The sequence below is a fragment of the Podarcis filfolensis genome (assembly GCF_964270895.1).
Source record: "Podarcis filfolensis genome assembly, chromosome: Z".
NCBI lineage: Eukaryota > Metazoa > Chordata > Lepidosauria > Squamata > Lacertidae > Podarcis > Podarcis filfolensis.
The window spans coordinates 24,391,989-24,419,315 of record NC_139617.1 but is presented as its reverse complement, the minus strand read 5'-3'; the positions used below and the strand labels follow the sequence as shown (position 1 = coordinate 24,419,315).

The 27,327-nt window shown below is 44.0% G+C and overlaps 1 protein-coding gene and 1 long non-coding RNA gene across 3 annotated transcripts in view; one reads left to right on the top strand and one right to left on the bottom strand.

Moving 5' to 3' along the window:
- Nucleotides 1–414: 414 nt before the first annotated feature.
- Nucleotides 415–27,327, bottom strand: part of LOC310754217 (synaptotagmin-like protein 2) — a 58,051-nt gene continuing 31,138 nt past the window's right edge. The window contains exons 4-17 of one of the 2 annotated variants that reach the window (XM_083595872.1): nucleotides 27,124–27,223; nucleotides 22,687–22,780; nucleotides 20,699–20,792; nucleotides 18,683–19,831; nucleotides 17,604–17,702; nucleotides 15,078–15,169; nucleotides 14,201–14,302; nucleotides 13,557–13,726; nucleotides 10,317–10,419; nucleotides 9,359–9,520; nucleotides 8,169–8,247; nucleotides 6,644–6,743; nucleotides 4,643–4,848; nucleotides 415–1,695 (exon numbers count right to left, since the gene is read on the bottom strand). In XM_083595872.1, coding sequence (XP_083451998.1) covers nucleotides 1,550–1,695; nucleotides 4,643–4,848; nucleotides 6,644–6,743; nucleotides 8,169–8,247; nucleotides 9,359–9,520; nucleotides 10,317–10,419; nucleotides 13,557–13,726; nucleotides 14,201–14,302; nucleotides 15,078–15,169; nucleotides 17,604–17,702; nucleotides 18,683–19,831; nucleotides 20,699–20,792; nucleotides 22,687–22,780; nucleotides 27,124–27,223 — 2,696 coding nt within the window. In that variant the 3' untranslated portion in view covers nucleotides 415–1,549. Of the gene's footprint in view, nucleotides 1,696–4,642; nucleotides 4,849–6,643; nucleotides 6,744–8,168; nucleotides 8,248–9,358; nucleotides 9,521–10,316; nucleotides 10,420–13,556; nucleotides 13,727–14,200; nucleotides 14,303–15,077; nucleotides 15,170–17,603; nucleotides 17,703–18,682; nucleotides 19,832–20,698; nucleotides 20,793–22,686; nucleotides 22,781–23,657; nucleotides 23,708–27,123; nucleotides 27,224–27,327 lie in introns of those variants that run through there. The other variant, XM_083595873.1, reaches the window with a different exon arrangement.
- LOC310754405 lies at nucleotides 14,216–22,715 on the top strand. Its single transcript, XR_014543807.1, has 3 exons — nucleotides 14,216–14,319; nucleotides 15,391–15,482; nucleotides 22,638–22,715. It is a non-coding gene; the product is annotated as an uncharacterized lncRNA (long non-coding RNA).

The window sequence follows — 27,327 nt, the reverse complement described above, 5'->3', positions numbered from 1 at the left end:
CTAAACCCTGCCATCCACAATGGAGGGAGCAGTTACTTGATATGCATTTGATTAGGCTACCCATGCTTTCCCCTCTCTGCACATTCCCTTGGTGAATGAAGGAGGAAGTGCCATTGGGCAGATATGGATATACCACCCATAGCTGGGAGAGTCTATCTGCAATGATCCCTAATGACAGTAACAAATAGCAACCTGGAGGTCTGCATCTCACAATAACCTCTGGGCCACCCCAAATCATACATGCATACTTCGGGAGACTGCCCTCTATAGCAGGCCCCACCCACCACTCCAATGTGGCCCTTGGGAGGTTGCCCAGAAGGGAATGCAGCCCTCAAGGTGAAAAAGCCCCCCCCCAACACTGCTAGAAAGCACAAAGCCCACTGATGGGGCTAAACAACAGCTAGCAACCACAAACATGATCTTCAGGTTTATTATATATAATTAACATTCAAGGCACATATTCACAGACCCATATCAGGAGGGGTACAGCATTAAGAGATGTTTATGACTTACAGGTAACATTCATAAGCATTGCACACCATGAAACATAAGGATATTTTAGTTTACATGTTACAGGCTACCGGACCCACCCCCCAAAAATAGTGGGAAGTGCTGTACCTACTTTTCTTTTTTTTTTGGTCTTATCAAGCATTTCCCATTTTTAAAGTGAAACATAAAGGGTGTGGCAACACTGAAAAAGAGAAGTTATTTATATTTATTTGTGACATTTCTTACTTGCCTATCCTCAATAATCTCCTACAACAGGTTTCAAAATCACAACATAAAGTTATAAAAACTGATTGTATTCAACAGATTGTATTCAACAAAGTCATTCCTGTGATGGCACAAGGGACTTCCACTTGCTCAATGGAAGTTCTCCTTCCGCTCCTCCCCTGTGTGCCCCCAAATCTTTCCTTAAGGTTCCAACCATCCTTGGTATTTAGGAGGAGAGGGCACAAAGGGAGAGGGAAGTTCTGTTGCTAAAGTGTAAGTCCTTGTGGTAACAGGATACCTATGCCAGATACAACCCCAAGCTGTTCCAATTATGAAAAATAAACAAAACCATTTGAACCAGGACAGAACAATATAATAAATTCAGCAAAAGAGATATTGTGCTCGCTGATGAATGCTACACCACAGTTTTTATTATAACTTCCTCTGCCCAGAAAAACAAACAAACAAAACCATCATGGGAATAGTAATAGAACAGAAAATTCAAAAACCTATAAAATATTTACACCTCTTCTTCCTTGCCTTTTGGGTACATATCCAAAATCTAATTAAAGACAAAACAAAACTTAATTTGTAGTACATAATGTTGTGGAGGTAAACAGTAGTTCTTCCGTGCTTTTTACCTAAGCTGAAATGTGATATCAGTATTATATCTTTTCAGATCTCTCTTGGGATAAGAAACAATACTTAGCTTCTTTGGAATATGTCACAAACATGATCTAAATAGCCTTATGCTTACTGGCAGTCAACAGTCCTCTCCTGTCTGTCACCTGTACTCAAAACTTCATCTCAGATGATTCATAGAGTTCCCAGAGTTTCATTTATACTTCTTTTTCCCTGCCAAGGAGCGCAAAGGCATTGATCCTTCAATCCATTCATTTGGTGTCGTCATCATTTCCCGCCAAAAGACCGCCTCCTCTTGTGTGGAATCCATCCAATTAACACGAATCCCGTAGCTAATACCTTTTTTGGGGGGTGGGGGAGAGAAAGATGTGGTGAATCACTGTAGAAATAATTGCAGGAAGGGGCTGTCCTATGCTAAACTGTTTCTTTTCTGAGTCTCCTGCATTCTCTGCAGGACTGTTATATACCTAAGGAGCAATTACATTATGAACATCATGGAGGAAGTAGATAGAGAAAAACTTCCTCTCTCTCTCTCAACACAAGAACTCATTGAAAACCAATGGAGCTGAACGTTGGAAGATTCAGGACATGCTCTTCACGTAATATGTAGTCAAACTATGGAACTGGAGGCAGTGATGGCCACCAATAAGTAATTTTATTTTCTTTAACAGTATTATTTGAAAATTAAGTTATTGGTGATGAGAATGGGCTGGGACTTCCATTAGGGTTAACAGCCTCTCCAGGTCTCTTCTAAAACCCCAAGGCAGACTTGGAGCTTCAAATGAACATAGGTTGCTAAAAGCTGCTGAACCTTCTTAAAGGGAAAGTAAACTGTAACAGGTTACAAGTTTAGATGGAGAGAGAGCTTCCGGATGGGATGCCAGACTCCAATTTATCTGAGACTTACCCTTTCCAGGGACAATCAAATAAGTAAAAAATAGAACAAAAGCAACCCACTGCAACCACTAGCTTTCAAATTAAGTCCCCCCCACAACCGCCAAAATCTGGAAGTCAACTGAATCTTACAAAAAAACCTACTTTTCAGCTAAGCCTTCCCTTTGAAGAAAAGCCTTCCCAGCACACACACATTTTCTTTCTTATTTAAGAAAAGAAGAAAAAAATCAAAGGTATAGTAGTAGGATCCAAACAATACAAATTAAAAACCTTTGCTGATTTGGTATTGACACTTCAAGAACCAGATTCCAGTGCAGTAAAAGCATTGGAGATGATACAGGAGTTCAGGCAGGTAGCAGGATTTAAGTTAAATAAGAGCAAAACCAAAGTCTTAGAGAAAAATCTGGACAATGAGGAAAGGAAGTTATTACAAGAAAAGACGGGCCTAGTCTTTGTGAAAAAAGTTAAATATCTCGAGGTTAATTTGCCAGTGAAAAATTTGAATTTATATAAAGATAATTATGAGAAATTATGGAATGAAATTAAGAGAGATTTGGAGATTTGGTCGAATTTGAAATTGTCATTAATGGGCAGGATATCTGTAGTTAAGATGAATGTATTGCCAAAGATGTTGTTTTTGTTTCAAGCCCTCCCAATTACTGACAATATGAAATATTTTAAAGAATGGCAGAAAGCTTTATCTAGATTTATCTGGCAGGGGAAAAACCCCAGAATTAAATATAAATTACTAACAGATTCCAAAGAAAAAGGGGGATTTTCCCTGCCAGATTTGAAGATCTATTTTGAAGAAGCAGAGTTTTGCTGGATTAAGGAATGGATACAACTAGAAGATACTGATGTTTTAGATTTGGAGGGATTTGACAATGTGTTTGGATGGCTTGCATATTTATGGTATGATAAAGTAAAGGCCCATAATGCTTCTAAAAATCATGTAATTAGGAAATCTCTATATAATGTTTGGATTAAATACAAAGATCTTTTAGAAAGGAAAACACCCAGATAGTTTTCGCCAATGGAGGCAAAGGCTCAGAAAAAGTCAAACATGGAAACCTAGTGGTTGAGATATTCAGATTTGTTACTAGAAGATAATGAAGGATTTAAATTAAAACCATTTGGTCAAATTAAAGATAAAATAAATTGGTTACATTACTACCAGATTAATGAATTGTACAAAATAGATAAGAAAAATGGTTTTGCTTTGGAAAAAACTAAATTGGAAACCGAGTTGTTAGATGTTAAAGTTAAAAATTTGTCTAAAATGTATAATTTACTGTTGGAGTGGCATACAAAGGATGAACAAGTTAAATCCATGATGATAGATTGGGCAAGAGATGTGGGACATAACATAATGTTTGAAGATTGGGAAAGGTTGTGGAGGAAAGGGGTCAAGTTCACTGCATGTACAATGTTAAAGGAAAATATAATGAAAATGATGTATAGATGGTGTTGACCCCTGTAAAGCTAGCAAAGATTTATCACAACAGTGATAATCTATGCTGGAAATGTAAAGAAAAGGAGGGTACCTTTTACCATATGTGGTGGACCTGTTCCAAGGTGAAAGACTTCTGAGAGAAGATTTATAATGAGCTGGAAAAAAATGTTGAAATACGCATTTGTTAAGAAACCAGAGGCCTTTCTTCTTGGAATAACAGGTTTGGAATTGCCCAAGAAAGATGTTAGATTGTTTTTGTATGCCACAACTGCAGCTCGAATTTTATTAGCTAAGAATTGGAAAACACAAGAAATACCAACAGTGGAGGAATGGCAGATGAAGATGATGGACTTTTCGGAGCTAGCCGGAAGAATCCGTGACCAGAAGGAGGAGGAATACCAGGAAGAATGGAAGAAATTTAAAGACTATTTATTCAAATATGCTAAGATAAATTAAATAGAAATACTTGCAAAATAACAGATAGGCTAAGGATATAAATATGTGAAATTATAAAACATTATGTTTAAAGTTAAGATGAAAATTAGATAAAGATGTTAAGAGGATTAAGTAAATTTTATGAGATACTATTTTGGAAAACCGTTACAATGATATTCAGTCAAGGGAATTTAAGGAAGTCATTTAACTATGATATTAACATTGGACCAAGTTCAGTTATGATGTGTGTTGGTTGGTTTGTTTAAAAATGAGGAAAATTAATTAAAAAAATTGAAAAACAAAACAAAACCTACTTTTCAGCCAAGCCCTCCTTTTGAAGAAAAGCCTTCCCAGCACACACACATTTTCTTTCTTATTTAAATACAGTCCAGGGCTAACATTCTGATGCCAACTCTTTGTAGTCATAGTAATTACTTGATGACAGACTGTGTTCCATGTTCCCATAAATGAAAATCAAAGGATGAGAGCAGGTGACCCACTTACCTGTCCCTACTCCCAGTCGGATGCCACCAAGGAAGTGATCGGTTAGCTTTTCATGATCCCAGACGGTCAGCTCCACACACGCATCCTTCAGATCTTCTGTGTGAAATCCATCATACACAATGGTGTGATTGAAGACAGGGTTTGAATCTCTCTTGATAATTCTGGTTTTCTGATAACTCTTCTTACTGGTGTCTGGAAGGATGTAGCTTAAAAAGAAGCAGTGTTTCATGTTATATATGCCAACAGTTCTTTATTTGCATGTTCCTTCAAATACCAACCCCCTCTCCTGCAAACAAGTAATAACAATAATAGTAATTACACCAGCAGTGGAACCTGAGGGTAAGGGGGCAGAGCAGCAGAAGCAGGTTGACCCTCCTAGTGGTATAGCTGCATTTGTTGTGACCAGGGTGGGGCGGGATAAGATGGGGGGCGGTGAGGTCAGGAGGACCAGAAGGGCACCAGTGCCATCAACTTGGAGCTCCCCCAAACTTGCCTTGCCTTGGCAAGGGGCAGTGAAACTGCAGCAAGGAGGATGCTGCTGTCATTCTGAACACCCCGTGTGATGATGCTGCGTACTACTTAACACTGGAATAGTTATTTCAATAGTTCAAAGTATATTGCCTGCATAGTCCACAGAATTGTAGAGCTTGATAATTACTATGTTTAATGCTGAATTGGGAAGAAAGAGTGATGTTAAGTGATTAAGTTAAAATTATAAGAACTTTGATTTGGAAAACCGTTAAAATGATATGCACTGAAATTCAACTAGGGGGAATACGAGGAAGTCACTTAACAATGTTAAGGAGATTAGTTTTAATAAGGTTATGATTTATGTCTGTTTGTTTATTTGTTAGTGTGTTTTTAATTTTGTGAAAATCAATTAAAAATTTTGAATTGTAGAGCCTGAAGGGACCCTGAGGTCTAAGTCCATCACCCCGCAATGCAGCAATCTTTCTGCCCAACGTGGGGCCTGAACTCGTGAGTCTGACATTTAGAGTCTCATGCTCTACCAACTGAGCTATGGAATGAACTTCAGGAGGAGGGTACTGTGAGAAGGACTGCATTTCCTCAGGGCCCACATGACAGTGGTGGGTAAAGCCAGAGCCAAAAGAGAGCGATGCCTAAGCCCCAGCACTCTAGCCCAACTCTCTGGCTTCGCTTTACCTCTCCCTGTCCCTTGCCACCCAGTAGGCTGCTATGGGATGGACCGTTTGCTCTAGTCCATGACCTGGACCAACTGCTTGCAGAGGGCTTTCCCCCTCTGTTCATTCCATCACTCCATCCATTTTGGCTCCCCTCCTTTTCCCTCTCTGGGCTTCCCTTCACCTGAGTGGAATTAGTGGCCACATGAGATTAGGTTGAGGGCCACCAGATTCCAGTCCCTAATCTTCCTGTAATCCTCGCAACACAACGCTGTAAGGGATATTAATATCCCCCATAATGTAATGGGGGGGGGAAGGAAACTACTGAGGCTGAGAGAGGGGGGTTACCTAAAGCCATCAAGCGAGTCCACAGTGGAGGGGAGCTTCAAACCATGGGCCTCCTTATTCTCAGCTCTATCCAATGGAGGCTGGCCCATTTGGTGCCCCCTCCAACCTCATTCTAAGCTTGGCTGGCTCCCACCTGCTTCTTGCATGCAAAACAGTCCAGGGGGTGGCACTGCCTGCCAGGTTCCCCCTCTTTAATCTCCCGGTTGCCCTTGCAGAACTCAGCAGGCATGAGGATGGGGACAAAACTTGAATTAGTTGACCCTGCCTGTCTTTAGCTCTGCTGCCACCTACGGTAGGTCTCCCTGCCTTCTGCCCAATGAGAACAAATCAGCACTGGCTCTGTCTCAGTCCAGCATTTAAATATTACTTAAGGGGTTGCATCTTCCTAATATGACTAAAATTCTGCACTGGGATTATAGATGTCCCTGGTCAGAAAAGGAATTTATGTTAACTGCAAGTACGTCTCTCTCTCTCTGTGTGCGCGCACATGCACAGCAAATGACATACATACCATTTCACAAAGGAATCCACTCCAGAAGGACGTAACTGTGGGAGGTCTTTAGCGTCTTTCACCCAGATATGGACTTCTCCAGTTGGAGGAGTTAATGGACCTGCCATGAAGTAGGCATAGAAATCCTTAAACTTTTAAGTTTGCAAGTGCCACCAATTCGTAGTTATAATAAAACAAGTCTAAACAGAGAGTGAAATGTGGTGGAGCGGCCAGAACATTGGACTTGATGGTGGACAGGGCCTAGGAAAGGTGCCAGTAAGTATAGGGAATACTGTAGCTCAGTGGCAGAGCATCTGTTTTGCATGCAGAAGGTCCCAGGTTCAATCCCCAGCAGCTCCAAGTACAGTGGTGAGAGAAGTCCACAGCCTTAAATCCTGGAGAGCCACTGCCAGTCACTGTGGACAACAGTGGGCTAGAGAGACCAATGGTCTGACAGCTCTTTATGTTCCTATAACTAGGGACAAGGATCTATCAAACCCCCACTCAACCATGAAGCTCGTTGGGTGACCTGGGCTCAGTCGCTGTCTCCCAGCCAACTCTACCTCACAGAGACAGTTGTGTACAGCTAGGAGGCTGCTGTTAACCACCAGAACATGCCATCTGAGGGGGTTCTCTCACTGCCTAATGGTAGAGCTGGCCCTGCATAGGAAGCTGACTTAAACTGAGTTAGAACATTGGTTCATCTATCCCAGTACTGTCTACTCTGACCAACAGTGGCTTTGCGGTCTTCTGTAGCCTTATCTTGAGGTGAAATTGGCTGATTCTGAGACCTTTTCCATGCAACCCACTGAGCTATGGCCCTCATCCCATTGAGCCACAGCTCTTTCCCCCCATGTGCTGAAGAGAAAAGAAGTTTGCTATGACAAACTTGCAAGGTAGCCCATTCCATACCATGAAGCTTACTTCTGACTTCACATGCATAGGATTGCTTTGCTGGTGATCATGAGCCAGCCATTCCCTCTCAGCCTAACCTACCTTACAGGCCTGTTATGAAAATTAAGAGGGGAGAACAACATAGACCTCAGCATGAAAGGACCCCATAGGTCTTTATGATTCTGTTCTCAGGTGGTCCAACTATTCTTCCTAATTGTCCAATATTTAGTGCTGTTGGGCTGTGGGGAGAATTCTAAAATTCTCTTCTCTCTTTTGAGATCCTTAGGGATTCAATTTCAGTCATCAGCTTTTCTCCCTCCACACATTGTCCCAGGGTGACATTTTAGTACAACTTGTGTTCCAAAGAGTTCAAATTGCAGTATGATAAAATAAAGTATGTAAGAAATAAAAGCAGATAAAAAATCAAAATGAATATTTGGCATGCTGTGAAACACCTGAATGAAGCTCAAGGCCCACTGGTGGTCCATGGAACACAGTTTGGGAAGCCCTGATAAATGCAGTGTGGCTTGCGGGGGTGGGGAATCCATTCTGATTCCCAACAATATATAATAATGAGAATGGGTGGTGCACGGTACCCAACCCTGTAGTAACATGGAGACGCTTTCTGAAATCTTCACTGTTGTGTTTTTACCTAGGCTGCTTGGTGGGATATACTTGATGGACAGGTTCATCACACCCCGATGGTCGACATGATTGATGGCTGGGAGGATCTGAAAGAGAAAGGACTGTGAGAAGCATGGTGCGCAGAAAACCACAGTGAGGGATTTCAAATCAGCTGGTGATCAGAAAACCTATGCTGAAAATTCAATCAAATTTCTTTCCATCAAAATCAGCAAAATTGCCTCTGGGCAAAACTAGATGTGAGGGGCAATGCTGATCTCTTTTCCATGGCAGTTGAGAGTAGTTTTTAAATGAAATGCAGCCCTGGCAGGCTGTGATCAGGAGTGGAAGCAGAAAGGCAGGGTGTGTGTGTGTGTGTGTGTGTGTGTGTGTGTGTGTGTAGGGGAACGATGCTAGCACTTGAAGAACATAGACAAAGTCCAGAGAGAATGAAAACAGGGTCAGGTTTGACTAACTGTTCCCACCATTGGAAGCCTGCACAAGAACTTCTGCTAGCACAACAGGGCTTTGGGTTGTCCCCAAATTGGCTCAGGAGGATCAGTAAAGCCACCAGAATAGCGCATGAGGGGAGGAAAGGACAGTAGGCAAGTAGAAATGCTGCACTAAAGGAGATATTTGCTTAAAATTATGTTGAAATTCTCCTTGTTGATCTAAGGTAAGCTGGACAAGAGTATATAGTTTGAGGAGAAATGAATGGGGGGAGTTTGCCTTTCTTAGAACTGGCCTTAAGAAATTCCACAATACGTACTGAGGAAAACTCCCTCAGAGCTACATAGCCAATCAGAGCATGCGTTACCTCAGCAAGGATCATGCCATTCTAACTGGTTGCTAGGCAACACCCCACCCCTTTTATACCCCACCTTGTTCTCCAAGGAACTCAAAGTGACGTACTGCACATGGATCTCCCCCTTTTTATTTAATCCTCACAGCAACTCTGTGAGGTGGGTTAGGCCAAGAGGCAGTGGCAGGCCCAAGGTCACCCAGTGAGCTTCATGGCCAAGTGGGAATTACAACCCTGGTCATCCAGGTCCTAGCCCTTCCATGCTAACCACTGCAGCACACTGGCTCTGTTCCAGAAATGTGTGTGTGTGCGCGTGTATAACTGAAGTTTTCTTAAAAGAAAAATGTGAATGTATGATTAAGCCCTTCACCCTATATAAGAACCTATATTTATCAGGATCCCTGCTGAACTATACTTACCCGTGGCTTGAGCATATACCAGTTCAGTTTATTGTTCTGCCAGTCCCAGCTGGCAAGGTCTATTTCCACCTCGCCCAGGAAACTATTGCGTCCCAAAGGGTCATTGTGCCAAATGGAGAGGTTTAGTTTTTGAATCAGCAGGACCATTTTCTCTATTTTGTACTGAGGAGAAAGGAGAAGCGACTTTTATCACTTTGCACACCTTGTTTTTACTTCTGTTCTCTTAATGGTCACCATCTCATAGTGCTGAGGGGAGGGTTCTGGGGGCGGGGGCATAGTATTGATGGAATTAAGCAGCACTGAGCTGGCTAATCGCTTGGACAGGAGACCACCAGACAGTTCACAGAAGAACAGGATGCATATGTATATATCATGGGTAGTCAAACTAAGGCCCGGGGGCCAGATCTGGCCCAATCGCCTTCTAAATCCAGCCCACGGATGGTCCAGGAATCAGCACGTTTTTACACAAGTAGAATGTGTCCTTTTATTTAAAATGCATCTCTGGGTTATTCGTGGGGCATAGGAATTCGTTCATTATTTTTTTCAAAATATAGTCCAGCCCCCCACAAGGTCTGAGGGACAGTGAAAAAGTTTGCTGACCTCTGGTATATAGGGATCATTGTTATCCCATTCAACTGAAGCTAAACACAGCTTTTGCTCACAATAAATTAAAAGAGGAGACACTTTGTTTATGTAGCCCCATGTAGTTCGCACTTCTACACATTTGTTTTATAAAACAACAAATGGGGCCTGAAACTAAATACTGCAGTGTATCATCACCTCTTAATTCCTGTTCATGGTCCCAGCCAGCAGCCAGCCATGCCCTCGACAGGATATTCTCAGTAGTGGTCCTGAGCTCTAGTGTGATGGGAGCCTGAGATTGGATTCAGAATTATATCCTCGATTCCACCTCCTCCCTTGCCACAAATCCTAACCTTCCTAGGTATTTATTCCTTACCTGCAACACCTCATTGAAAACAGGGTTAACAGTTCTTCTCCTCACAGATGACTTCCTCTTGCCCATCCGTGCTTTGTCTGGAAGCAGGTAGGTTTTGACGTACCTGTGAAGAGGCAGCCACCGAGTTAACATTCAACACAGTTAGGATCTTGCATACAAACAGGGGACGCCTGACAGTCAGCAGCAGCTGGGTTGTCAACATGGTGTCTGTGCTGAGTTATAATTCATCTGGTGGAGCCAGGGACAAATGTAGGGTTGGTCACCAACTTAAATGCCCTTAAAAAGAGGATAAGACCCCATATATACCCATTCAACCACTTGGATCTGCAGAACTGGCAGTATAACAGGTGCCACATACCGTATTTTTAGCTCTATAAGACTCACTTTTTCCCTCCTAAAAAGTAAGGGGAAATGTGTGTGCGTCTTATGGAGCGAATGCAGGCTGCGCAGCTATCCCAGAAGCCAAAACAGCAAAAGGGATTGCTGCTTTCACTGCGCAGCAATCCCTCTTGCTGTTCTAGCTTCTGAGATTCAGAATATTTTTTTTCTTGTTTTCCTCCTCCAAAAACCAGGTGCGTCTTGTGGTCTGGTGCGTCTTGTAGAGCGAAGAATACGGTAATAATACTCAATGCACATTTCTAAGAAATTGGTACTTTTTAGTGTGGAGGCATCCAGACTTTGGAACTCCCTGTCTATTTGACATCAGGCAGGCACCTTCATTATGGTGTGATAAAACTGTGATAAACAGTTTTGCTTAGGCAAGATGTTGACTTGTGCTTTAATATGTTTTTAGCTTATTTTTTTTTAAAATGTTGCAAATGGTTGTTTTAAACTGTTGCTACTGCTAACAATTGTTTTAGTACTTTTTGTAAGCCACTTGCTTTGAGGGCTTCTTTGCAATCAAGAACATAAACTTTATGAAATTAAAATAAACGAAGTAAATAAATAAATTCATGGAGGAGAAGGCTGTGAATGACTACTATCCATGACAGCTATGCTCACTGTTAGAGGCAGTATGCCTCTGAATACCAGCTTCTGGAAGTTGCAGGTGGAGTCAGTACTGTTGCAATCAGGTCCCGCTTGCAGGTTCCCCAAAGGCATCTGTTTGGCTACTGTGAGAACAGAGTGCTGGACTAGACGGACCTTTGCCTGATCTAGGAGTGCTCATATTATAAGAATGCTCTTGTGATATTTACTTTCATGTTTAATTGGGACTGGGACTTCGCTGAAATTGACAGTCTGTATGGGCTATGCTTTTATATGGACAGTTCTGTATTAAAGAAGAATGCATATTTTCCTTTTTGCTCATTTGGGGGTTAGGGAGTTTATCTGCGATAATGCCCTGCAGTACAGTTTGGAAGAGAGAACTTCATGGTGGATAAAGATCCCAGAAACTCCAGCCAGTGCAGAATGCTGCAGCGAGGCTCCTCAAGGGGTCTCTGCCATGGGAGCATATTCACCCAGTGCTTTTCCAGCTGCACTGGCTCCCGGTGGAGTACAGGGTCAGATTTAAGGTGCTGGATTTGACCTTTAAAGCCCTTCACGGCCTAGGACCCTCGTACCTACGGGACCGCCTCTCCTGGTATGCCCCACAGAGGACCTCTAGGGCAACACCCTAGAGGTCCCGGGCCCTAAGGAAGTTAGATTAGCCTCAATCAGAGCCAAGGCCTTTTCAACACTGGCTCCGGCCTGGTGGAACGCTCTGTCGCATGAGACCAGGCCACTGCAGGATCTGATTTCTTTCCACAGGGCCTGTAAGGCAGAGTTGTTCCGCCAGGCCTTTGGCTTGGAGTCAATTTGATTCCCTCCCCCTATTTCTTTTTCCTTTCTCCTCTTGTGAGGAGACTGCATTTATTGTTTTAATGTTGTATTTTAATCTTGTTTTTTAGGTTGCATTTCAATCAACTTGTTTTTTATTGGTTGTTAGCTGCCCTGAGCCCAGTCTTGGCTGGGGAGGGCGGGGTATAAATAAAATTTATTATTATTATTAGAACTTCATGGTGGATAAAGATCCTGACGTATCTCCCATCTGAGGTCCCCCATGACTTCCTGTTGCCTGTGACCTGCTGGGCAGAGATTGTGACTGGCAGGGGGCAGGCAGAAAAAGGATATATCTGCAGGTAAGCAGGCTGGAGACACCAGTTCATGCCAGAACTCAAGAGACATCAAAAGGCTTTTGTATGCCTGGGAGAGAGGTGGCAAAAGAGATATATACTGGGGTAGGGCAATGAAGTAGAGTGTTCTTTTACAAGGAACGTTTGCATTCTTCCTCTCAAAATGAAGGATGTTTCATTTGCAAAGTTGTGCACAGTTTGCTGGACTATTCAGTCAGCTAAAGGCTGGTTTGAGTGCTAGCTCTCATCAGCCCAGCCCACCAGCCATAGAGAAAAGCTAAATGCACAGTATTATTCAGTCCGGATCCTCAGATGTTATGTTGGACTACAATTTCTAAGCTGGCTGAGGATGACGAGAGTTGTAGTCCAACGATCAACTGCTTCCAGTTACAAGAAAGTAGATTCCAACTAAACATCAAGAAGAACTTTCTGACGGGAAGAGCTGTTTGGCAGTGGAACAGACTCCCTTGGAAGGTGGTGGACTCTGGAGGTTTTTAAGCAGGGGCTGAATGGTCATCTGTCATTGATGCTTTAGTTGACCTTCCTGCATTGCAGGGGGTTGAACCAGATGATCCCTGGGGACCCTTCCAACTCTACAGTTCTATGATTTTATGAAGATGGCTTTATAGCAACCTGCCCTCTATGCACACTCTGAGTGCTTTATTACTTCCCTCCTGGGATGTCCATTTGTGGCTGCAATTTTCCACCTATATGTGGAAAATCCAATGCACATGGCAAATTTCCCAGATAATCTCTGGTAACTGACCATGCAGGCTGTTCCTACGTGTACTAGATATTACTTGTACAGGCAACATTTGAATCTTATGGTCCTGAGCAGATGTCCAAGGATGCCAGAGACAGGCATGTAATGGAATCCAGGTCAGCACTATGCTCTGGTCCCCTTCCATATGTATGAGACTGATCAGGGAGCGATACTGTCGAATCCAGTCCTAAAAAACTCTTACAATTAATTGGAAGTGATAGTGCTGTTTAACTCCCCACCCCAATTCCAGAGTTTAGAATTTTAGCACAAGGTCCCCAAGGGGAACTGCTGGAATGCCTCAGCAACACTTATGAAATGCATGCTTTGCTACAACATTACTTCAACATTTTAATCTCCACTTACGGGTCTGTCCTTCCTTTCTTTTCATCCACAATGGCCAGGTCCTTGCACTGGCAAACGAAAATTTGAAATTCCCGGTTCTTCTCATCATAATCCAGGGCAAACTGAACTTGTCCCTGGGCATCGACACTCCCAAAATCACCACTGTAGACACTCAGGACACTGCCACTCACCTGTCCAAGGTGCAAGAGAGACATTCATTCATTGTTAGAAGGTCTATAGGTTCAGGATTGCTTTATAATGTGGAGAAATGACCCAACTTGGTCTGTGTACACAACATTCTTTTTAAAACACATGGATTCCCCCAAAGAATCCTGGGAACTGTAGTTTACCCCCTCCACAGAACTACAATTCCCAGCATTCTTAACAAATGACAGTAAGAGACAGTGTGGTATAGTGGTTGGAGTATCAGACTAGGACCTGGGACACCAGGGTTCAAATCCTCTCTCAGCCGTGAATTTCATTAGATGATCTTGGTCCAGATCTTGGTCCTTGGGGTCTTAAATTTCAGCGGCACCCTGTGTGATGCCAGAATTAGCACCCCCCCATTCAATTCTAAATAATAGTTGCAACATTGCGGCACCCCTGAGGTTTCACGCCCAGTGCAGCCAAATCAATCACGCTCCTCTAAATCTGCCTCTGCTTACCGAGGAGACGGAGGCCATATCAGAGGAGTGGCTCCCCACACTGGGTGTCTTCTTGTGCCTGCTGAACTGGAAGCTGATTTCTGAAGCTGTGTCTGATTCCGTCTGCAAATCAAGCCAAGGTGGATATTAATTATTGGTCATGGAATGTTTGAGTGTTTTGCTGCAATGGGAATTGAAAGGATGGAGGGATGTGATCGGTGCAAGCAGAAGATGATTGTTGAATGACTATGGTTCTTGACTTCCCGATTTTTATTAATGCATCAGAATGCTTTTTGTGGGAAGGGGGATATCCATCTGATTTTTCTTATTAAAATAGACAGGGCTTGGAATAAAGTTGTTCGGTTTAATTAAGTTTAACTGTTTTAGTCCAAAAACATCAGAAAGCAGTTGCCATAATTGCCAGGCGCACTAAATGTGAATTAAGTTTATCTTGGGTAGAACTTTAAACAGTTCCTACTTCATTTTCAAGTCCATTCCCTTGAAAGTGGTTCTTTCAATCTTTCCTTAGCCCTCTAGTGGCTATGGTGGGTCATTTACCAGACGTAACATATTTATCCTTAACTCTGGAAGTGCATGCTTGATTCTGACCAAACTAAGCCTCCGGAGCTAGGAGGGACTCATTGGTTGCATGTGAATTATTTCCAACTTTCCTACCCCACTACCCAGGGAGTTCTGAGAACTGCTGTCCTGTGAGGGGAAATAAGGGTTTCCTGACAACTCTCAGCACCCTTAAACAAGCTACAGCTCCCAGGATTCTTTGCAGGGAAGATGTGACTGTTAAAGTGGTATAAAAGTCCTGTAAATATTTGGTGCAGTTGTAGCCTGAGCAGCAAAAGGACTTAGTAAACATGATACAGGCAGACCAACATAGTCCTACCTCAGACAGCAGGAGAGGAGTGGATTTGCTAAAGTCTTTGGCCCTCTCGGGCTCAAGGTACTGGTGGTTTGGCACCTGAGGCTTAGTGTACGCTGGAAACAATAAAAGAAAACATATCAACATGAAGATTGTATCCTGTGCTCTGAAGCAACAGAACCTGTTTCATTACCTGTATAAACCATTAGATATAGAGACTGTGGCAAACCAAGCAGCTTAAAAAAAATCTGTGTTGCATTGCACTCACATATTCTTAAGCCTGTTTCTTTTTTCTTTTTCTTTTAAAAATATAAATAGCCATTTTCTATTTCTCTAGAAAAAGAGGTGCTGGAACTCACCATGAACGCCTCCCCCGTTCTCTTGGAACAGAAATGGCACCTACCTGAAAGTCGCCGGAACTGGGTTCCAGTGAGTTAATTGCCTTTAAAAAGCCCATTACAAAAGCATGGCAACTAAAACAGTTAAAGGGGAATACCTGCGTTTACGCATGGATTCAGCGCCATCTGTTGGTTGAAATAAAAATTGCTGTATTGCCAAAAGCATTCGGTGAAATTAGTGTAAATAAGCCAAAGGATTTAATAAATTGTGTAGATAAATAGTTAGGAGTCTGTTACAGAATCGGTGGTGTTCATGATCAGAGGGGTTGTTGCTGTTGCATTGTCCACGTGTTGTCTTTATCAAAATGTCATCCTGTACCACTTCTGCATTTCACTGGTAAGTAAAAACAACCCCTTATAAATCCACTACAGTGGTACCTCGGGTTAAGTACTTAATTCGTTCTGGAGGTCCGTTCTTAACCTGAAACTGTTCTTAACTTGAAGCACCACTTTAGCTAATGGGGCTTCCTGCTTGCTGCCACGCTGCCAGAGCACGATTTCTGTTCTCATCCTGAAGCAAAGTTTTTAACCTGAAGCATTATTTCTGGGTTAGCGGAGTCTGTAACCTGAAGCGTATGTAACCTGAACCGTATGTAACCTGAGGTACCACTGTACTGGTGTGGGAGCTCATAAGAAAGGATTCCAAATCTTCAGGAATCCTTTCCCCCCCTTGCCAAATCATTTTTAATTGATTTCCCACATTTTACCAGATCAGCCACAAATTAAAACAAATTTAATACAATTAAAAAACAAAACTGGTTCCCCACACTCTATTCTTGAAGAATCCTTTAGGTGTGTTCAGCCAAATGGACTTACAATCTTCCAACAGACTAGGGCTGTTTAAGCCAAGCCAGTCTCAGCTGGGTGATACAGAATTCTGCTGGAAACAGGTGCAGGAATCATTGCAATGCACATGTTCGTTTGAGATCAGGTGAGTATGACCGATATTTGATGTAGCTTTTTTTTTTTTAACTTCACAATTGTTACATTAATAATTATGTTATTTTCTGCACTGCGTTTGATGTTCCCCTTCCACTGAAATTAATTACGTAATTAATAATGTTAGCTTTGGCCATAGCTCTTAGCAAAACAAACAACTTCCTCCAGCAGGAACAGCAATGTTGGGGGGCAGGGAAGGAGTAGGGCTAACATGCACAGCCCCACTCCACTCTAAGAGCATATTCCTTTTGAACACCTGAAGGCAGGTGTCTGCAAATGTCTTGAAAGGCCTTCCAGATGGTTGGACTCCTCCACCCTGTTCTGTTTCCTTATTCTCCAGCAGGCAGCAAAACCAGGAGGTTTGTCAAGCCTGCTATGTATGACTGATACGTTCAGCTCCATGTGTTATACTGTATTTTTCGCTCTATAGGACACACTTTTTCCAAAAATGAAGGGGAAATGTGTGTGCATCCTATGGAGCGAATGCAGGCTCCTTGACTTCAGCGATAGCAACGGGAAGCCTCCGAAGCGCAGAGGAAGCGCTCCCGAGGCTTCGCGTTGCTTTCACTGAAGCCTGGAGAGCAAGAGGGGTCGGTGCGCACCGACCCCTCTCGCTCTCCAGGCTTCAGGCAGCTATCCGCAAACCTTAGGAGCGCGGCGGGAGTTCCCCCCGCGCTCCGAAGGCTTGCGGATAGCAGCCTGCAGCCTGAAGCCCGGGGAGCGCAGCACCAACTCCCGCTGCGCTCCCCGGGCTTCAGGCAGCTATCCGCAAGCCTTCAGAGCACGCCCCCAGCCCCGCAAGCTCCAGGAGCGGCGGCAAGGCTGCGCGCAACCTTGCTGCCGCTCCTGGACCTCTTCTGGGGGCTGGGCTCGGGGGAAACTCGGGCTTCCCCCGCCCCAGACCCGCGGCTAAAAAAGAAGCCAAGATAGCGAGCGGGATCCAAAGCCGCGCACAGCCTCTCCCGGCTGGAGAGGCTGCCAGCGGCTAAAGAGGAAGCCAAGACAGCCAGAGGGATGGATCCCGCTCGTTGTCTTAGCTTCTTTGCTCTTTGGGGCTGGGGGGGGGAATACATTTTTTCTTTATTCCCCCCCCTAAAAACTAGGCGCGCCCTATAGTCCGGTGCGCCCTGTGGAGCAAAAAATACGGTAACTTTTGCCAGCTTGCTTTGTTAGAAAAAGCAAGACCAGTGGATTGAAGCAAGCTACTACTTACTTTCTGTGGTAGTATAAATGTTCACCAAGCTCTTCGTAAGGCTATAGCCATTGGCACATATTAAATTCTTGGCAGCCGGAGAATGATGTTCATTTCCCTCTGGAATAAATTGGAAAACAAGCAGGTGTGTATTAAACAATGTAAGACATTGGCATTATTGTAACCAAGGTTTGAACAGGGTGGCTTCCATCTCACCCTAAGCTTCCCCCTCCTATTCTTTGTTTATTTGATCTAGAGATTACGGCTTGTGGTCCTGGAGCTTGTGTACACAGCTGGGCCTTCTGGCTTACATTGTTCTGCTCCAGCAGCTCTCCCAGACACTGGGTTAGTTTGTATTAATGCACTGCTGGCCACCCAGGTCAGTTGCTGCCAGCTTGCAAGTGAAGATGAGCTCTTTGTAATATTGATTCCAGTTTTTTAGTCCATGGCTAAGCAGACTAAGGGTGGAGAACCTGTGGCTCTCCAGATGTTGTTAGACTACAACTCTGATCTTCCTGGACCATCCACTGATGGAACACTCATAGAGCTCAGGTTCTCTCATTCACTGTCAGGGTCAGTCCTCATAGTAGATAATTGTCTCTGATCACTGGTCATGCCAGCTGGCCTGGTGAGAGTCGGAGTCCAACAACATCTGAAGAGGCACAGGCTCCTTAGCCCCTGGAGAAGACAAGCCTAGAGAAGGGGTAACTGTACTGGAGGAATAATTATGGTGGTTGTATTTCCGTAAATAAAAATGGCTGTTTATAGGTAAGCTGAGATAAGGCACCAAATTGTAGATTAATTGTTGTTTAAGATGTATATGATGGTAGCTTACTATCCTAGATGTTTTTAAACAGATGACAATATTTTACTTAATATTTTCTATGTTTGATTGGCAATGTGGTATGTGCATGTTGGTACAGGGTTGCAGCTCATGTTAGTCTTACTCAGAGTAGACCCAATGGAATTAATGGAAAAGACTAACTTAGGCTCATTAACTTTAATGAGTCTACTCTAACTTATCTGGGTACAACCTCACGTTTTTGTGTTTTTTGTATTGACCAGCACAAAACTATGTATAACTAGCAAAGCATCAGTACCTGAAAGCATGGAAGAATCCACTTCCTGAGCGACTCCTCTTTCATCTACAGCCTCGTTTTGTAGTGGGTCCTCTGCAAGGCTACTAGGCCCATCTTTAAGCTGCTTCTTTTCCATTTCCAGGTTGTCTTGAGAGCCCAAGTCAGAACTTATTTCCACAAAGCTACCAACTTTATCAACATCCTCTGAAGATACAGACTCTATCAATATCTGAACCCTACCTGCTAAAGAATCAGTCTTACGTTTGCTTTCATCAGCCATAATAAACTCATCAGCAGGGGTCTCTGGCTCAAAAATGATGCCAGTCCGCTCTTTAGCCGGTGCCTCTATTTTGACTGATGGCACTCGAATCGGCAACTTTGATCTCCTTGTGCAACGTGGTACCTTCTTCTCCTCCTCCACTGGAGACTGCTTCCCATTCCCATCACTTAGGCTATTTCTGTTGGTCATTGCCCCTTTGCTTCTGCCATACGTGGACCGGGGGATTGCAGATCCCGATCCTTTCCTAGGAGGAGCTATGTAAGTGGGCTCATCTTCACTGGAAGACAAGGCAACTGGCTTCCTGTAGGGGATTCTGGCTTTGGGGTGTATATTAGAAGTGAACTTGTCGTCACCATTTTGGCTGTTATTAGACTGGGTTGAGAGAGATCGGTTCAGTCTTGATGGCCTTCCATTGGCCTCTGTGGTGCTGGCCTTTTCTGCTGAGATTTCAGATACATCATTAGTCAAGAGGGGCTCCCCACCCTTCTCCCAAAAGTTCTTCAGGTTCTTAAAGTGTTCCCGATCCAGACCAATCTCCTCATCTTTATTGTTGCTAGAGGAGATTGTATAATTGGCTCCTTGTTTGACAGAACGGCCATTTTCCCAATCTAGAGTGGGTAATTTTGAGCTCTTTGGTGATTCTCTCTTTGCTAGGCCAAACTCGGGATTCTCAGCTCCATTAGCTAAAACTGTGCTAGGTTGGAACGATCCTCTGTTGGACATCCTCTTCACGGGTATTTTGCTGGAAGGGCTAAATTCTTCCTGTGGAACTGGTGAGAATGTGTGGCTTTCTGAAGGAGCATCTGCAACATCCCCGCCAGTTGAGTAAGAAAAATCATCAAGATCCTTTTCAGAAAGCTTTCTGGATATTGTTGAGGGTATTTCATGACCTGCAACAAAAATAGAACCCCAAGGCCCTGTTCAGAGCATCATTGACAGAACTACACCCAACTGCTTTGCAATTACAAGGTGTTCTGAACTAGTGTTTTCCAGTCTGGTTTCCTCCAGAGGTTTTGCAATACAACTCCCATGAACCCCAAGCATCATTTCCAATGCTCACAAATGATGGTGGCTGAAGATCAAAACATCTGGAGGGCATCAGGTTGGGGAAAGCCTACTCAGCAAATACAGTACCCTATAATTTATTATGGGCAACTGACTGTTATCAGGAAGTGCATACCATCCAACTGGGCTATGTGGATGTCCTCATTCTGTGCTCTCCTATGGTTCTCTCAGCTCTGGAGAAAGCAGTGCATTCTGCCCCAGCCGCAGGGTGCACCTACACATTGCAAAGCAAACCTGGGATTCCCAATTCCAGTGGAAGTGTGTACGGTATGGTGGAGCTGAGACCAGCATTTGCTGCTGCTGCTGACCTGGGTGGGGCTGGAGCAGAGGTGAAGTTGGGACTGTATGGGTGCATCGGTGGGGCCCACCCCCACCAATTTAGTGCTTCTGCTGGTTCAACTCACAGGAGCCTGACCTTGCAGTGGCCCCATCCAGGTAAGCTGCTACGCTCACCTACCACCTGATCTCAGATGGCAATGCAGGGATGGAATATGGACTAGGAAGAATTACTGGGTAGGAGGGGAATGTTTTACCCTTCCTTCACCTGCTGATTCTCCCCTGTAAATGTGCCTCCCTGAATAGAAGCTCCCAATGCTTAACTTCAAGAAATGAAGCATGTTGTTGTTGTTTAGTCGTTTAGTTGTGTCCGACTCTTCGTGACCCCATGGACCAGAGCTAGCCAGGCACTATACCTTTTCCATATCCTTGCGAGTTGCTTCTTGTAACCAGGAAAGGACTTATACCAACGCCACTGTCTGCTGGAGAGATATCTTCTAGGCTTGATCTCTGAAGAGGAAAATACGACTTATTTATTTACTAAGAGAATCTGTACCCTGCTCTCCAGCCAAAAAAGGCTCTCAGAGCAGCTTGCATACGATCTAGACAAGACAGTCAGCCCCTACCCATAGGCTTACAACCTTAAAAAAAGAACCACGACACACAAGGGAAAAGGGACAGGGAGGGAAGAGGAAAATCAAATTCACAACTCAGGCCCACAGCTGTCAACTTTTCCCTTTTCTTGCGAGGAATCCTATTCGGAATAAGGGAATTTCCCTTAAAAAAGGGAAATGTTGACAGCTACGCTCAGGCCCCAATTTCTAATCTCTCTCGTCCTGACCTAGCCACTGTGATCCATGCGACGGTCACCTCCAGACTGGATTATTGTAACTCGCTCTACGTGGGGCTGCCCTTGAGACTGACCCAGAAACTCCAGCGGGTGCAGAATGCCGCGGCGAGACTCCTTATGGGGTCTTCGCTGCGAGACCACATTCATCCGGTACTATATCAGCTGCACTGGCTCCCGGTGGAGTACAGGATCAGGTTTAAGGTGCTGGTTTTAACCTTTAAAGCCCTATACGGCCTAGGACCCTCGTACCTACGGACCGCCTCTCCTGGTATGTCCCACAAAGAAACCTACGGTCTGCAAATAAAAAACATCCTGAAGGTCCCAGGCCTCAGAGAGGTTAGGCTGGCCTCAACTAGAGCCAGGGCCTTCTCGGCTGCGGCTCCAATCTGGTGGAACGCTCTGTCACAAGAGACTAGGGCCCTGCGGGACCTGACATCTTTCCGCAGGGCCTGCAAGACAGAGTTGTTCCACCAGGCCTTTGGTCAGGGTGCAGCCTGACTCCCTCCCCTGGCAACCTGCACAGAGTTTTGCTTAATGGTTGCCATCAACTTGATTTTAATTAATTTTTTATAATGAAATATTTTTAGAATGTTGGTTTATTTGATTGTTTGATTATTTGATTGTTGTTAGCCGCCCTGAGCCCGGCTTTGGCTGGGGAGGGCGGGATATAAATAAAATTTATTATTATTATTATTATTATTAAACAGTTGTTCTTGTAGTAACCAGTTGGCCACAGTTCAGGGGCAGGAGATGCCTGGTGGAGCTGGGCCTCCAACAAAGCTGATGAAATGAGCTCCAAATCCCAGCTATCCCACTGAGGCAGTCTGGTGGAATTACTGCCCTCAGATGACAGAGATATTTATTCAGGTGAAAAGTGGTACAGGCTCAGCAGCAGAAGTCATGATTCCAAGGGAAGAGATTCATAATGAAACAGAGGCTACAAAGATGTCCCAATGGTTGACATACCCCACCCACCAAGCTTTTAAAGACAAAGTGGATGTGAGCTCACTCATGAGATTCTCCCTCTCTTCCTACAGTTCTGCTGCCTGTGCACACATACACATTCCATCTGGGTGCAGTTCTTGTGTTTTGGGGGGAGCCTGAGATGTAAACTACTTGCAGGGGCTTTTTTTCCAATCAAGTGTTATATACATCGCCCAGGAGAATCTCTCTCTTTTTCTGCCTTGCCCAACTGTGCTTTGGAAGCTCCACCTTGGGACCAGAAAATAACACCTGCCCTCCCTGAGTACCGCCCTGAGTACTCCCTGTGTACAGCCTCCCCATCTAAGCCATTGGCCATCACCACACCTTGTGACAGCAGATTCCATATGTTCTGTATACTTTATGCCAGGTATGGGGGAACCTTTGGCCCTCTAAGTGTTGCTGAACTAACATCAGCCCTATCAACTATGGTCAATGGCCAGGAATGATGGGAGCTGCGGCAGGTTCAACAAGGTTCCCCATCCCTACCTATGTTAAAGAGGACTTTCGTTTGTTTGTTCTAGATCTACAGCTGCCAATTAATGCCAATTCCACTTCCATTGGACACACTACCTTCTCTGCAGAGGATGGAAGAGTAGACAACCTTAGCCTTGGCTTTGGTTTGGATCTGTGTCCTTCTGCTGAATCCAAAGAAGCTTCACATGACCTGCAGAGAAAGAACAAAGACACAAATCCTGAGATGATGGTGATGTATTGGATAATCTCATTGGATCATGTATTGGTTACAACAGTTTGAAAATACTAGGGACTGTTACCCTGCTTGCCTTACTCACCCCCCCCCGCTATCTCTCCCATATTTACTCCCTAGAGCTTCCCCTTCCCACCCCATACAACTACTAACCTCACTTTTCACCTTCCCAACCATATTTCTGAAGCCACTTCTCTCTTCTATTCTGCAGCCTCACTTTGCACCCATTTTTGCCTTCACACTCATGTCTCTGCCCCCCTTTCCTTTTGTGCAACCCTTTTTTTTTGCATGTAAACCACCCTTGCGGTAACTTCATGCATCTTCCTCCTCCCACAGACTACAACTACTAAGAACCCTTTTTCACCCTCTCCCCAGTTATGAAGCTACCATCCCTTCCTCTTCTCCAGACCCTTTGATGTTCCCTCTTTCATGCTTCCGCCTCCCTCTTTTTTTGCAATCCCCTCTGGACTCTCCTATTTGCAGCCACCTTTGCACCCAACCACCCCATGCTGATATACAGCATGCTACTGTGTCTTGAAAGTGAACAGAATCCTGCCAGCTTGTTCCATGACAGAAGGTTAACTTCAGTTCATGGGTGTTGTATAAAGATGGGGGTCTGCTCATTATTAAAGTATCTCTTCTAAATTACAACAATGGATCTGGAACTTCATGTTGAAGGCAATTCACAGTACCAAGAGCAAAATAGTTTTTGTGCGAAGGTGCTATGGGATATTTGAGGCTAATACAACAGAGCCTTTCCTGGCTCACTTCTCACGGTAGTCAAACCTTGTCTTAAACTGCCACTCTTCCCCCCCCCCCCGCCCACTCTACTCACACCTCTGCCATTGTTTAAAAATCACCACTTTCCCCACTGCTCAGTTTCCTTTATTCAAACCTCCACTGTTGTCTAAAACCTGCCTTCTCTTTTGCTCCCTTCCCCCTGCCTGACTTCATGCAAATCCAGGATTGTGATGCAGCCCTACGAACCCTCCAATGGGAGTTTAGTGATGATATTCTGACATGGACAACATTGAAATCAGTAAAAACAATTTACAGTCAGAAGTATAGAGGAGGTCCTAAATCATATAATAATATGAGGTGTCACAGGCCAAGATACAAACAATGTTGTTCAATGCAGATGGTGGGTGCTGTTATTGTACATGGTTGAGTGGGTGTGTTGTGTGTCAACATGGGGTCTATCACAAGGTCTATCACATGTAGTGTATCACCGAGTTAGACTATTGGTCCATCTGGCTCAATACTGTCTACAGTGACGAAGCAGCATCTCGCCAAACTAGGAAGGTGTCTTATACTGAGGCAGTTCACTGGTACATCAGTATTGTCTACACTGACTGGCCGCAGCTCTCCAGGGTTTCAGACAGGTTCCCAGTTCTACCTAGAGCTGTCAAGGGTTGAACTTGAGACCTTCTATATGCAAAGCTATGCCCCTTTGTTAGAAACAAGAAGCATCAAAATTTGAACAAAAATAAAATAAAATACACAAAACATAAAAACACCAGCTTCTGCTGGTGGGGGACAACCAATCAGCAATATGGAGAGGCACTAAAACAAAGCTTGTCCCAGCAGGATCAAATTCCATCCAACATCTGAATGAAAAGGAAGGTTTTTATTGTGGCACCAAAAATATGTCAGTGTTGGTGCCAGGCAGGCCTCATTCAGAAGATAATGCTTCTGGCACTAGTTACAATGCTGCAAGTAACAGGCAGCACAAAAATAGTGTGAGCTTATAATGAACTTTTCCTCATGTTTGTTCATCACTTTAAAAACTTGCATTCAAGCACATTATAAACTGCATTTCTGTCTTACAAACAGAGAGAGACACCAATAGCTCATAAGTACTTTAAGTGCCATTGGTGAAATAGTTCCTTACTCTGCTTCCAGTCTGTCTTCTTGGAATGTTTTGGATCTTGGGAGCAGTAGATGCGAAGGAGTTGCTTCCTTAGCAGGGAACAGTCTGGACTAGTTGTTTGAGGCCAGACATAGTCAAATTAGGACTGGCCCCCAATGTTTCTCCATCAGCTGATTGGATTACAAAATACTTCACCCTGCACTAACTGGCAAAAAAGCCCAATTTGCAAAAGGGAAGCAGTTACAGCCTTAAATAAACAGTTTGGCAAATGGCATCCAACTGTTTCGGCATCTCAGGTGCTAGTGCCTGTTTAATGATTAACATTTCGTTGGAATTGTTGTATTTGCAATTGACAAAATGGGGAAGCAATCAACAGAAAATTCCTTGCATGGTTTATTTTTAGCTTTTAAATAGCTGAAAGTAGCTGTGACCATCCCCCAAGTCTTCAATGGGTAGATGTCTTCTGAACAGAACAGTAAACCATGAGCCTTGTGGCTGGATCAGGACAAAGGCCCATCTGTTCAGCATCCTGTTCCCACAGTATCCAACCTTTGGGAAGCCTGCAAACAGGACCTGACAGTCTGCAGGGTTCAAACTTAAGTTCAGAGCATGAATTAAGGAGGCGATTTCACTGTGAATAGCCAGGAAAAATGGCAAGACTTTCAAAAACAAAGCTAGGAGGAGGAGGTTTTCTATAGTGCTTGATTGCAAAGCTTTATATGATAGAGCAAGGATATCCACCCTTCCTGGGCCTAGGGGCACATTTGGAAATCAGAGAAATTGTTGTGGACACGTGCAAGATACTCCCTTCACAGAAGAAACACCAATGATGCTGAGGAACCCCCACCAAAAAACACAACAGACAAAACTACATCCTCCCCCAAAAAGGGCTGGCATGCCCTCACCCCAAAACGGACCACCCTCATCAACCAAACACAAAAGCCTTCATTTAAAAAGAAATGAATGGGTAGCACAGGGTGCCCTGGTGGGCTCAAAATAGGGTATCTGAGGACATGGTGGTGCCCATGTGCTCCCCATTGGGGATCCCAGTAACAGAGTCATAGGTAAAGGTCCCCCTGACCATTAGGTCCAGTCGTGGCCGACTCTCGGGTTGCGGCGCTCATCTCGCTTTATTGGCCAAGGGAGCCAGCGTACAGCTTCCGGGTCATGTGGCCAGCATGACCAAGCCGCTTCTGGCAAACCAGAGCAGCGCACAGAAACAACGTTTACCTTCCTGCCGGAGTGGTACCTATTTATCTACTTGCACTATGACGTGCTTTTGAACTGCTAGGTTGGCAGGAGCAGGGACCGAGCAATGGGGGCTCACCCCGTCACGAGGATTCGAACCACCAACCTTCTGATCAGCAAGTCCTAGGCTCTGTGGTTTAACCCACAGCGCTGGGCTTTAAATATACCTTACTTGCTATCAATAGGCACTGGCAGTTCAGTTAAAGAGGATGGTCCTAATGTATTTAATACATAATAGCTTTTCCTGCTGTCCATACAAGATGACAACAGACTTGCCAGGCCAGGCAACTGGGGGGTCTTGAAGTGCTGGCCTCTGAAGTTCAATGCTTCAACCCTCTGGTGGAGACCTATGGGAAAGGCCTTAACTGCAAGCCTTCTTTGGGTGTTCTCACTGATGCCAGATCCATTTCGGACCTTCTCAGACCAATGTGGTGCCAATTGTCTCCATTTTCTAAGTATGTGTAATTTCACTGGCTAGCAAAGGGGTTCCCAAATTGTGGTCCATGGGCCACTGCTTCATTTGTGGAGTCTGCAGTGTGTATGTATGTGAACAAAACCTACCCATTTGAATCCTATGGAATTCAAACTAAAATACAATATATAAGAAATAATTTTAAATGTGCTTGTGGGAGGGGGGGTTATTGGTTTGTTTTTGTTTTATTACGTATTTTGTATTCTCATTTAGTGTTTTTCTGTTGTGAACTGCCCTGGGGCCTTTGGATGAAGGGTGGTAAACAAATTAAATTAATAGTAATAGTAATAGTAGTAGTAATAATAATAATAATAATATACACTTTGAAATGATTCAACATATAGCACATCACATCACAATTGCTGCAGCAGGCAAAAAAAACAAAACCCATTAAGTGGTCCACCAAGACCCTCAACAATTTTCAAGTGGTTGGGGTGGGTGTGTGTGGTGGTGGTGGGGAGTTTGGGAACCATTGGACTAGCATACACCCCTTGTTGCTTTTGACTTTCTGTGTTGTCTTCTTCCTTCCCTCCCCATCTATATTTAAATTGCAGGTGCTTGGGGCACCTTGATGGTCAGTGAAGTGCCGCATATACAGATGGAACTGTATGAATAAGAATCTCAACAAGCAATATCACACCAATTCCTTGACTGTCACATTTTTCGTTGACAATGAGTTCCATGTGTGTAGTTCTCTTTTGTTAATATTACCTGTCTTCTTCTGAGATAGCGGAAGGCAAAACTGTTGCTTCTGGTAGTAAGAATGATTTCCTGTCTTTCGGACTCTCTGGGATATGTTCATTATTCTCACCTGTTAGAAAGGAGTCAGTGAGATTAAATCAATTATTTTTTAATGTTGATGGCTGTGGTATTTTACATAAGAAAGTGTTTTCTGTATGATTAATGCCAAGCTAA